General features: G+C 46.1%; 3 protein-coding genes across 6 annotated transcripts in view; 2 read left to right on the forward strand and 1 right to left on the reverse strand.

The window, feature by feature from the left end:
- LOC708768 (NBPF member 20) overlaps positions 1-11,468 on the forward strand; it is an 853,661-nt gene that overhangs the window by 368,144 nt on the left and 474,049 nt on the right.
- RBM8A (RNA binding motif protein 8A) lies at positions 3,648-5,395 on the forward strand. Of its 2 annotated transcripts, none has more exons than XM_015150144.3 (6): positions 3,648-3,741; positions 4,025-4,084; positions 4,211-4,288; positions 4,479-4,615; positions 4,945-5,081; positions 5,191-5,395. In XM_015150144.3, exons 1-6 carry the CDS (start codon positions 3,675-3,677, stop codon positions 5,234-5,236), a joined length of 525 nt encoding a protein of 174 aa, XP_015005630.1. In that variant the 5' UTR covers positions 3,648-3,674; the 3' UTR covers positions 5,237-5,395. The 2 variants fall into 2 exon arrangements, with proteins under 2 accessions (XP_015005630.1, XP_002801796.1); XM_002801750.4 differs by having other exon boundaries at positions 4,214-4,288.
- GNRHR2 (gonadotropin releasing hormone receptor 2) lies at positions 4,611-11,385 on the reverse strand. Of its 3 annotated transcripts, NM_001032842.1 has the most exon segments (3): positions 5,794-6,293; positions 6,741-6,951; positions 10,490-11,020. In NM_001032842.1, coding segments are annotated over 3 exon segments (1,140 nt in total). In that variant the 5' UTR covers positions 11,000-11,020; the 3' UTR covers positions 5,794-5,874.

Consider the following 11,468-nt stretch of genomic DNA (forward strand, 5'->3'; position numbering starts at 1 on the left):
CACCTGGCGAATTTTTAAATTTTTAGTAGAGATGGGGTTTCACCATGTTGGCCAGGCTGGTCTCGAACACCTGACCTCAGGTGATCCGCCCACCTCGGCCTCCCAAAGTGCTGGGATTACAGGTGTGAGCCACTGTGCCTGGCCTACCTCCTAATATGTTTTGTCCATATTTACTGCCTTAGTTTAGGTTTGGTCCTTTCTCATCTCCAGACTGGATCACTATAATAGCTTCCTAGCTGGTCTTCACCTCCATTCTTAACATCCTCCACACTACTGTCATATTTCTTTATAAAATACTTATGACTGTGATACTCCCTTGCTTAAGCCATCACTGAACTATCTTTACCTTTAGCAGCATTTCCCAGAGTTAAAAAAAAATTTTTTTTTGAGACAGAGTCTCACTGTAATGAGCAGGCCGGAATGCAGTGGTGTGATTTTGGCTCACTACAACCCCGCCTCCCAGGCTCAAGGAATCCTCCCACCTCAACCTCCAGAGTAGCTAGGACTATAGGCACACACCACCACACCCAAGTAATTCTTTTTAAATTTTTTGTAGAGATGGGTCTTGCTATATTGCCCAGGCTGGTCTTGAACTCCTGAACTCAAACTATCCACCCGCCTCGGCCTCCCAAAGTGCTGGGATTACAGGCGTGAGCTACCATGCCTGGCCTACCATTTCCCAGTTTTATATGTGTTCCTGAGATGATTTTAGATGATAGATGGGCAAACAGTTTTTAATAGTTGTGCTTTTATCTGAATTTATAGTAGAAAAATATTGATTTTCCTTTCAGTATACATTTATGTTTAAAGTCAGTCTAAGGAAAAATAAGCAAAAACTAGTATGGGGACTATCTGCAAATATTAAAAACCATGAATACTCAAATATTTGAAGTAGGTAAATTTCTTGCTTATAGCATCAATTCCAAAATCCTTAGCATAGCAGACCCTAAACTGTATTTCCAGCTTTATTTTCCAGTCACATAGCATCAGGCAGACAGAATATCCTGCCATTCTAATATTCATTCATTCAATAAGTATCTATCAGATGTCTACCATGAGCCAGACATTGGGCTGAACTTTAGGGATTTTAGTTGTAAATAACTATCTCTGCCATAAGGATTACATTCTAATGGGAAAAACAGACAATAAGTTAGAAAGTAAACAAGGTAATTAAAGATTCTGACTGGCCTAAGTAACATGGCAAGACTCTGTCTCTACAAAAGATTTTTTAAAAATTAGCCGCATGTAGTGGCCTGTGCCTGTAGTCCCAGATGCTCAGGAGGCTGAGGCAGGAGAATCACTTGGGCCTGGAAGATTGGCCGCTGTGAGCCATAATTGCACCACTGCACTCAGCCTGGTTGACAGAGTGAAACCCTGTCTCAAAAAAAAAAAAAAAAAAAGATTCTGATTTAAGTTCTGTGAAGGAAATACACAGTGAAAGATAGGAGGGTACAGAAGATCCCTTTGGGTGACAGTACTATTGGGACCTTAAGAATGAGGTCGAACTCGGCTGGGCGCGGTGACTCACACCTATAATCCCAGCACTTTGGGAGGCCGAGGTGGGTGGATCACAAGGTAAAGAGTTCAAGATCAGCCTGGCCAATATGGTGAAACCCCGTCTCTACTAAAAAAATTTTAAAAAGCTGGGCGTGGTGGCACGTGCCTGAAGTCCCAGCTACTCACTTGAACCCAGGAAGTGGAGGCTGCAGTGGGCCGAGATCGCGCCACTGCACTCCAGCCTAGGTGACAGAGCGAGACTCCATCTCAAAGAAAAAAAAAAAATGAGTTCGAACCCAATATGTGAAAAGCTAGAGGAGAAGAGCACCAGGAACAGAAAGCTGCGGGGAGCAGTGGCTCATGCTTGTAATCCAAGCACTTTGGAAGGCTGAGAAGGGGGGATGATCGGAAGTCAGGAGTTAGAAACCAGGCTGGCCAACATGGTGAAACCCTATATCCACTAAAAATACAAAAATTAGCTAGGTGTGGTGCCGCACGCCTGTAGTCCCAGCTACTCAGGAGGCTGAGGCAGGAGAAGACGTGAACCCGGGAGACGGAGGTTGCAGTGAGCCAAGATCGCATCACTGCACTCCAGCCTGAGCGACAGAGACTCCCGTCTTGAAAACAAAAACAAACAAGTTGCAAAAGCCCTGGGATGAGAAAGAGCACACCACCATTGGGCGAAAGTGCAAGGAGAGCTTCATGGGTGACGGAGAAGAATGGTGGTAGAACAGGTTGAAAACACAGAGCAGGCTATGTGAGTTAAAAATTTTATTTTAAGTGCAGCAAAAAGCCAAAGAAAGAACCAGGTGCAGGGTTACACGCCTGTAGTCCCAGCTGCTTGGGAGGCCAGAGGATCCCTTGTGCCCAGGAGTTTCGGGCCAGCCTGGGTAGTATAGCCAGACCCCTCTAACAAAAAGGGTTTTTAGGCCGGGCACCGTGGCTCATGCCTGTAATCCCAACACTCTGGGAGGCAGAGGCTGGTGGATCACCTGAGGTCAGGAGTTCAAGAGCAGCCTGGCCAACATGGTGAAATCCCATCTCTACTAAAAATACAAAAATTAGCCGGGTGTGGGGGCGGGCGCCTGTAGTCCCAGCTACTTAGGAGGCTGAGGCAGGAGAATCGCTCGAACCCCGGAGGCGGAGGTTGCAGTGAGCTGAGACCGCCACTGCACTCAGCCTGGGTGATAGAGCGAGACTCCGTCTCAAAACAACAAAAAGGGTTTTTAGTAGATATGTAACCAACTGATTTTTAAAATGATCACACTACCTACGTGGAGAATAAATTAGTGTCTCCTAATCGCTTTGAAATTTTATTTTTCGTTTTACTCTTTTTCACTTTTTTTTTTTTTTTTGAGACGGATTCTCGCTCTTGTCCCCCAGACTGGAGTGCAGTGGCAAGATCTCGGCTCGCTGCAACCTCCATCTCCCAGGTTCAAGTGATTCTCTGGCCTCAGCCTCCCGAGTAGCTGGGATTACAGGCGCACTCCACCACGCCCACATAATCAACCTCCGTCTCGGGTTCAAGCGATTCTCCTGCCTCAGCCTCCCGAGTAGCTGGGATTACAGGCAGGGAGTTTTATCTTAAAAAAAAACAAAAATTGATATCGGTCTCACCAATCATATTGCAACCAGGTCTGTTAGTTTCCTGAAGAGAAATTAGGTGCTGCAGTACGTTCCAGAAGCAGCTCTTTATGCCCGTATTGCTGATCAAACTATTTTTTAAAGACGTTCCTATCATACATCACCTTGCCTCGGAACAGGGTACAGGCCTGGGATTTTTGATAGAAAAAGGTGTCTTCAGTGACCATTTCCCAGTTTGGGATGAAGAGACATAAAGAAGCCCTCTAATAAGGAAATTACGCCGGGCCTCACTGTTAATAGTACAGTATCTCTCAGCAGCTGCCGCGGTTAAGAGGAATCCACTGACCCCTGTAGTCTGCACCTCCCAACATGGCAGCATTTAGCTCGCGACCTGCTCAAGATGGCCACAGAAACACTTCCGGCATCTTTCCGAACTAGGCCCGCCCCAATTTGCGTATTTTTACCGTGCAGAGGGAGGGATTTAGAGTTAGCCTTTGATTGGTCAGCTTGACTGGCGACCTTTCCCCTCTGCGACAGTTTCCCGAGGTACCTAGTGTCTGAGCGGCACAGACGAGATCTCGATCGAAGGCGAGATGGCGGACGTGCTAGATCTTCACGAGGCCGGGGGCGAAGATTTCGCCATGGATGAGGATGGGGACGGTGAGGACAGTGGAGGCGGCCGGGCGTAGCGGGGAAGGTGTGAGAGAAGGCTATAATAGGAAAATTTACTCTCTTTTCTCCCGGGTTGTGAGGATGGGAATCGGGGAACCGGGTCTTGGATGGATTAGAGATTCCGCCCCCTTTGGGAGAAGGGAGGGCGTGACCGGGAAGGCACTGAGACTGGAGGCGGTTTGGGTCGGCTTGCAGACAGTGTCTTGGGAAAGAAACGATCGTTACAAATGACTGTCATGGTTACTTACTCTTTTATCTTCTGGGGCTCCAGAGAGCATTCACAAACTGAAAGAAAAAGCGAAGAAACGGAAGGGTCGCGGCTTTGGCTCCGGTGAGTGTGGGGAGAATGGGGTAGAGTGGCCTAGTAGGAGCCCCGGGTTTTGGAGTCCCCACCCAACTCATAGGAACAATGGGAGAAAGGGGGAGTTTTCGGTGATCTCGTGTGTGTCCCTTATAGAAGAGGGGTCCCGAGCGCGGATGCGTGAGGATTATGACAGCGTGGAGCAGGATGGCGATGAACCCGGACCACAACGCTGTGAGTAATAATGGAACCTGTGAGGTATCCGTGCCTGTGGTAGTAGTTAGAAAGGGATAAAATAGTTAAGCAGTAGGAGTGGGTTCAGAGATAGCTTAAACAATCTGAGTCCACACTCACTCTACTCCCGTGAGCCTGCTTGAAGCGTTTCTCTCATGTACTCATACAACTTCCCCCCGTCCCCCAACAGCTGTTGAAGGCTGGATTCTTTTTGTCACTGGAGTCCATGAGGAAGCCACTGAAGAAGACATACACGACAAATTCGCAGAATATGGGGAAATTAAAAACATTCACCTCAACCTCGACAGGCGAACAGGATATCTGAAGGTATCCTAAGTGACACTTTATTGCCTCCTTTCTTTCATAACCCTTAGACAGCATTGGTAGTTCTGTGTTTGCTGTGGTTGGCCAAGAGCAAAGTTAAAATAAAATGACATTGGATGTCATTTTATTAAATAAAATGACATTTAAAACATGGATATGTTTTGTCAGACACGCCAAAGAGACAGACATGTTGTATATATACAGAGATATATGATGTACATTCATTGCTTAAATTTTATAGATTTTTCTGAGTTTAGATTTGAGGAAAAAGGTACTCAGTGATGCTTGGGGAAATAGGAGGGTTTTCATATCTGTCTTTTTACTTTCCCCAGGGGTATACTCTAGTTGAGTATGAAACATACAAGGAGGCCCAGGCTGCTATGGAGGGACTCAATGGCCAGGATTTGATGGGACAGCCCATCAGCGTTGACTGGTGTTTTGTTCGGGGTCCACCAAAAGGCAAGAGGAGGTAAAATGAAGAGGGCAAACACTGGGTGAAGGGAATATGAACAAAACAGAATGAGGAGGCAGTATTATGTCCCTCTGATGGACTCTTCTCCCTGCTTCTTTTTCCCTAGAGGAGGCCGAAGACGCAGCAGAAGTCCAGACCGGAGACGTCGCTGACAGGTCCTCTGTTGTCCAGGTGTTCTCTTCAAGATTCCATTTGACCATGCAGCCTTGGACAAATAGGACTGGGGTGGAACTTGCTGTGTTCATATTTAATCTCTTACCCTATATGCATACTATTTGAGTTGCGAATAAATGTTCCATTTTTGTTTTCTACATTTAATATTACTTTCCTATCATAAAATTGAAAGTTCTAAAGCATAGTAAGGCTGTATGGATCATTGTGAAGATAATTCTAGGGACTGAACTCTATTTCTTTTTTTTTTGAGATAGAGTCTTTCTGTGTTCCCCAGGCTGGAGTGCAGCTGCGTGATCATAGCTCACTGCAGCTTCAAACTCCTGGGCTCAAGCCATCCTTCTGCCTCCCCCTCCCTAGTAGTTGGGATTACAGGCACATGCCAGCATGCCCGGCTAAATTTTTAATATTTTTGTAGAGATGGGGTCTTGCTGTGTTGCCTGGGTTGGTTATGTGAATTTCTATACTAGATACAGTCTCAAGTTTCAGGTAGGGTTTAAAGTAGACACTGGTCAGTATTTCTTTTTTGGGGGAACTAGGAGAGCAGGAGTAGAAGTGAGATGTTAAGATCTTATGGTATTAAAGACTTATTATTTTGTTCCTATATACTCTGTTAGGATCAGATAGATGTTATAGAAATGTCTTTTGTTTCTCCTGCACTTCTTGATGTCACAGTTTTTTGTACTTCCTGCTGTCTAAGGGCATGAATCTCCTGTTGGAGCATTCTCCCAGACCCTTCGTTAGAAGAGTCTATACTAAGTTCTTGGTGCCCTCTTTGGCAGCCAAGGGTGAAGGCCCCATAGAGGAGAGGATCCAAAGGAGCATTGAGGAGGCCAAAAAGGAAAAGGATGTGGCTCAGGCTGGGAGGGACTTCAGTTAGCATGGTGGGGGAGAACCAGTACCACAGACCCAGTAGGTAATAAGGTGTCCAGCAGAGGATGAAGGTCAGCAAGATAAGCAGGGCCAGTCTCAGGGCCCAGAGACGAACACGGGGACAATTGTCAAAGGAGCGGCAGAGGGCAAATTCACCAGCAGGGGCTAGGAATTTAGAAAATATACTGTAATTCAGAGTCTAAGCTTCTGAACTGAGTGTAGGGTGAACTGATGGAGGGGCATAGCTAGTGACACAGAGCTTGCCTCCTACAAGGAGGAGAATGCTGCAAACCCTTTTCCCCTTCTCATCCTAGGACTATATGATCTCTTACCCCCAGGGATTATGATAGAAATGTGAAGCTACCCAGTCTACTTTAAGACTTGATGGTGTTCAAGAATAAATAATACTGATTGCCTCCCTAGTCCTTGTCCAGCTAACTCAGCTGTTTATAATTGAAAGGATTCAACAAAATTAGCATCAGGTGCTAGACATATGGTTAGGATCTCACCACAGTTGAGTGACTGGTAGATAGCTATTAGGTAGGTGGATAAATGATGCTAGAGGCAACAGGTCTGGGGTTAAGGATTAAGGCCTGGGAATTGGAGTCTTACCATGGCTCCCCTTCCTTGTCTGAGGGCTGGACACACTGAGGACAATGTGGCTATAGCAGATGGCCATGGCAGTCAGTGGCAGCAGAAAGAGGCAGTGGAAGGTGAAGAGGTTATAGGTGGTCTCTTGCCATCGAGCCTTGAAGCTGCCTTTGGTGACACACTGAGTGAAAGGGACTGGGCCAGCTCGGTGGACGGTATGGAACAGGAACAGCTGGAGTGGAGTTCAGGACTATTAGAACTGGTTCCCCTCACCACCCAGCCTACCCACCTATGTCATACTGTCTCCTCCCAATTCATCCTTAATTCCAAGTGAAGCAGCACAGTGCTGAAAACAGTTCATCCATGGTGCCATGTTAAAGAGGTTGGAAATATGTCTTGAAAATCCTGCCTTCCTTTTAGGCTTGAATATGATGCTGAGCAGTGAGTTTGTTAAATCTTGGAACTTAAAACAATCCCACCTTCTCAAGTACTATTCTAACACTGCGCTTTATAAGGGATGATATTTCTACCACCTCACTCATATTTTTAGCTGAAATGATTTTCCTGGTATGTCTGTTATTTTGTGGAAAAAGAAAAACTGTGTAAAATAGGTGCTGCCAAAATTCCAGGCCATTTTGCAGTGACTCTGAAGTGACCTTTAGTAGTAATAGTCTTATGTGCAGTAACTATAATGGTAAAGAATGTTAAATAATAAAATTTAACATTTTCCAAATGCTGTTGGGCTGCCCCTCCCCCTTTTTGTTAAATTGCTGGGTTTTCCAACTGAATCAGTAAAAACTATTTCCGTTTAGAACTACAAGGTTAAAGTGCCTGGGTTCCAGTAATGCAGATTGTCACTATTAATTTGATAAAAGGTAAGCTCAGTAGGTATCAGATTCCTAGATACAAGGCATTTGGGACAGTGATTTTAGCAGACATGAGGGACATTTAGGAAAGATGAATAGTTTCAGCATAAGACAGAATTTTGAGAACTGTTTGGAGTTACGATCAGGCTACTCTGAGCTAGTTGGAAAATGTTCTTTCCTCTTCCCATCTCTTGCATTCATATATTTATAATTTGTTTTTGTTTTTGTGCTATGCCTAAGAAGTACGTGAGAATCGTGAGGAGTATAAAAATAGTCAAAGCTGGCTGGGCGCGGTGGCTCATGCCTGTAATCCCAGCACTTTGGGAGGCTGAGGCGGACTGATCACGAGGTCAGGAGATCGAGACCATCCTGGCTAATACGGTGAAACCCTGTCTGTACTAAAGATACAAAAAATTAGCCGGGCGTGGTGGCAGGTGCCTGTCGTCCTAGCTACTGGGGAACTCCAGGAGGCTGAGGCAGGAGAATGGCGTGAACCCACGAGGCGGAGCTTGCAGTGAGCTGAGATTGTGCCATTGTACTCCAGCCTGGGTGACAGAGCGAGACTCTCTCCAAAAAAAAAAAAAAAAGTCAAAGCCTACAAAAATAAGTAATTTCTAACCACCCCAATAGTACCCCTAAGGACTCCTAAGCCCTTACCACACTAATGTGACATTAAATTTTTTATTTTATTAACACTAATATTTTAACTACAATTACAGCATATGGGCAAGGCAGAATTTACCCACAAGGATACTAATTTGGAACCAAAAAATTTCACTTTTTGCACAAGTATCATGCGTGTCACAATCAGTTTGCCATTGAAACAAATAGAGATTGCAAATATTGTCAGATTGTCAGGCTATAAGAAAGGATGAAATTCATTTCCCATTGCATCATCTTGTGGCCCATGGATTTCAAGTGCCTTAGCCAAAATCATATAGCTAGTTAGCAGTAGAGCCCGAGACTCAGAAAAAAAACAGAGTAAAACAGGCAAACTGAAACAAAAAGTCTTCTAATTCCCAGTCCACATGTAAAATTTGCTTTATGTAAACAAACCTAATTGTAAATGGCACTGTAGCAACAGGCTTCTTTTTAACACTTGGATTGGTAAAGGTCTTGTTTGCAACATATTAGAAGTATTATTTTTCTCTTTTTATCCCCCCCGACAGAGTCTGGCTCTGTCGCCCATGCCAGAGTGCAGTGCAGTCTTGGTTCACTGCAGCCTCCACCTCCCAGGTTCAAGAAATTCTCGTGCCTCAGCCTCCTGAATAGTTGAGATTACAGGTGCTCACCACTACACCGGGCTAATTTTTGTATTTTTAGTAAAGATGGGGTTTCATCATGTTGGCCAGGTTGGTCTTGAACTCCTGACCTTAAGTGATCCACCCGCCTTGGCCTTCCAAAATGCTGGGATTACAGGCTTGAGCCACCAGGCCTTTCTTTGTTCTTAGGAGTATAGTCAGACTAACTTCTAGTAGTTATATTTCTAATAATTGAGGATGTAAGTAAGGATCAAATCTTAAATCAGTATAATATATTATCATTCCAGAAACAAATCCTAGACCCTTCTTGGCCTCCTTCTAGACATAATTCTAATCCTACAGTCTCGGAGATGCTGCTCTATCCTGCCTCCCAACCCCATGATAGTGATGGTGGTGTTTGCCTTGAAGGAATTGCTTTGTATTTAGCTTTTTTCCCCACCTAGATTTCTAGTTCCTTTTCAGTATTGGATTTGCTTTGAGATTTGATTAACCTAGTACTCAGGTTCAGATGCTCGCCTCTTTCCAATTTTAACGCTCATTCGACAATAAAGTCAGTAAAAAACACAAATTTGGTTATGTCACTCTCTTTACTTTAGTGTCTCTCCACTGCACTCAGGATAAAGTACAATTTTATTATTTGTGATCTGGCTGGCTCTTACCCTCTCAGCTCATTACTCACCATTAACTAGTCCTCAGCTTTAGCAGCATTGGCATTGAGATCCTCTATCCTCCATCTTCCCTAGCATTTCTCCTATTTTAATTGGTCTAACACCTATCTGTGAAGAATCAAACGTTAACATCTGGAAAGCTGTTCCTGACTGCACAGCTGTGTCAGACACCCCTCTCTGCTCCCCACCCCCATTGTCTTCTTTAGCTCCTTTAGCATAACACTTTTGAATACACTATATTGTAAGTGCCTAATTTCTTTGTTTCCTGCGCTAGTCAATACATTTCCTGAAGGCAGAATTTTGCTGCCCTATCCTTAGCAAAATTTGAGTGGCCCTGGAGATGCATATTACTTTTGAATGGATAAATGAGTGTACCACAAAGTTTTACCCAAACCACTGACTTCACTCTCTTCATAGACCCCCATGTATGTTTTTCTGTTTTTCTTCCCTGCCCCAATCTGAAGGAGGTGAGACTGGGAGGATGCAAAGATGCAGAAGCCAAGTGTAGTAAAACAGATCTAATGGAAGAGGCACAAATAGAGGATACTGCTTATAAAAGGCAGGCTCTTAACAGATGTAAATTAACATGCAAATAATCTTACAGAAGAGAGCAGAGGTAGCCGGGCAGGGTGCCTCACGCCTGTAATCTCAGCACTTTGGGAGGCTGAGGCGGGCGGATCACGAGGTCAGGAGATGGAGATCACCTGGCCAACATGGTGAAACCTCGCCTCTACTAAAAATACAAAAATTAGCCGGGCGTGGTAGCGGGCGCCTGTAGCTTCTCGGGAGGCTGAGGCAGAAGACTTGCTTGAACCGGGGAGGCGGAGGTTGCAGTGAGCCGGCAAAAAAAAAAAAAAAGAAGGCAGGGGCTTACTCCCCGAGAATTAATGGCTAATGGCCCCCGAGCGCACCCTTTAACTCATGCTAGAGACCCAATCCCTGTCCTGCCCGGTCCTGAGTCCTAGGTCACTCACCTGGGGCAAGGCAAGCAGGAAACTAAGTCCCCAGGCTGCCCCCAGAAGTTTCCTTACACCTGAACGGGATCCAAGCGGGTTGAGTACTGCTGCCTGGCGGTCCAGTCCAATGACCACAGGCAGGAAAGCTGCAGAATACATGGCCATTAGTTTCAGGAACATGAGTGTCCGACATGCGATGTCCTCGGCCAGCCATTGAACAGTGATATTCCAGGTGGCATCTAGGGGCATAACCACAAAAGTGACTAGTAAGTCGGCAGCTGCTAAATGGGCGAAGAGTGTCCTGACCGGAGAGGGGCGGAGCTGGCTGGGTTGCGGCCGTGTCACTGACCACAGGACGGCCAGGTTCCCTCCAGCCGAAGAAACAAACAGCACAATGGTCACTCCCACTCGGACCTTGGCTGCTGCCGAGAAGGTGGGCAGCTCTGAGCCCTCCACCGCCACTCCCGATGCAGCCCAGGCCTCCTCCCCCGCTGCTGACCCCCAAGGGGTGCCGTTGCCTGCAGACATGGTGGCCTGGAGAGAAACTGAGGAGGAGGCAGTGTGGGTATGAAGCGCTTAGCTTTGGCCACTGATTCTTCGCCCACCTTTTCAGGATCTGGAGCTGATTATTGCGAATTTCGTTCACTAAAGCCTCTGCTTCTGGAGACTCTCCGTCTGTTCTGGAGGAGGTCACTTGTCCAACTGTCAAGGTTCTGCAGGGAACGACGATCTGGTATCAGTCACGCTCCTTTTTCCTTGGAAAGACCAGCCTGGGCTTCGGGTCTCTACTGCCCTAGACCTCTTTAGCCCTTACAGCCCTGGATTCAGTCGGAGCCTGAGTGCATGTGTATTTGGGATGTTCTGCCGGGCGCACACCTATTCCGGCCTCCAAGGCGTGGAGTTCACTGCGGCGCTTTCTCGCCCCGCCCCGACCCCTGCAGGCCCCGCCCTTGGTCCTGAATATTTAAAGAAGAATGTGCCGCTGGAGGCGTGCTAG

The sequence above is a fragment of the Macaca mulatta genome, chromosome 1 (genome assembly GCF_049350105.2).
Source record: "Macaca mulatta isolate MMU2019108-1 chromosome 1, T2T-MMU8v2.0, whole genome shotgun sequence".
In the NCBI taxonomy this organism is placed as follows: Eukaryota; Metazoa; Chordata; class Mammalia; order Primates; family Cercopithecidae; genus Macaca; species Macaca mulatta.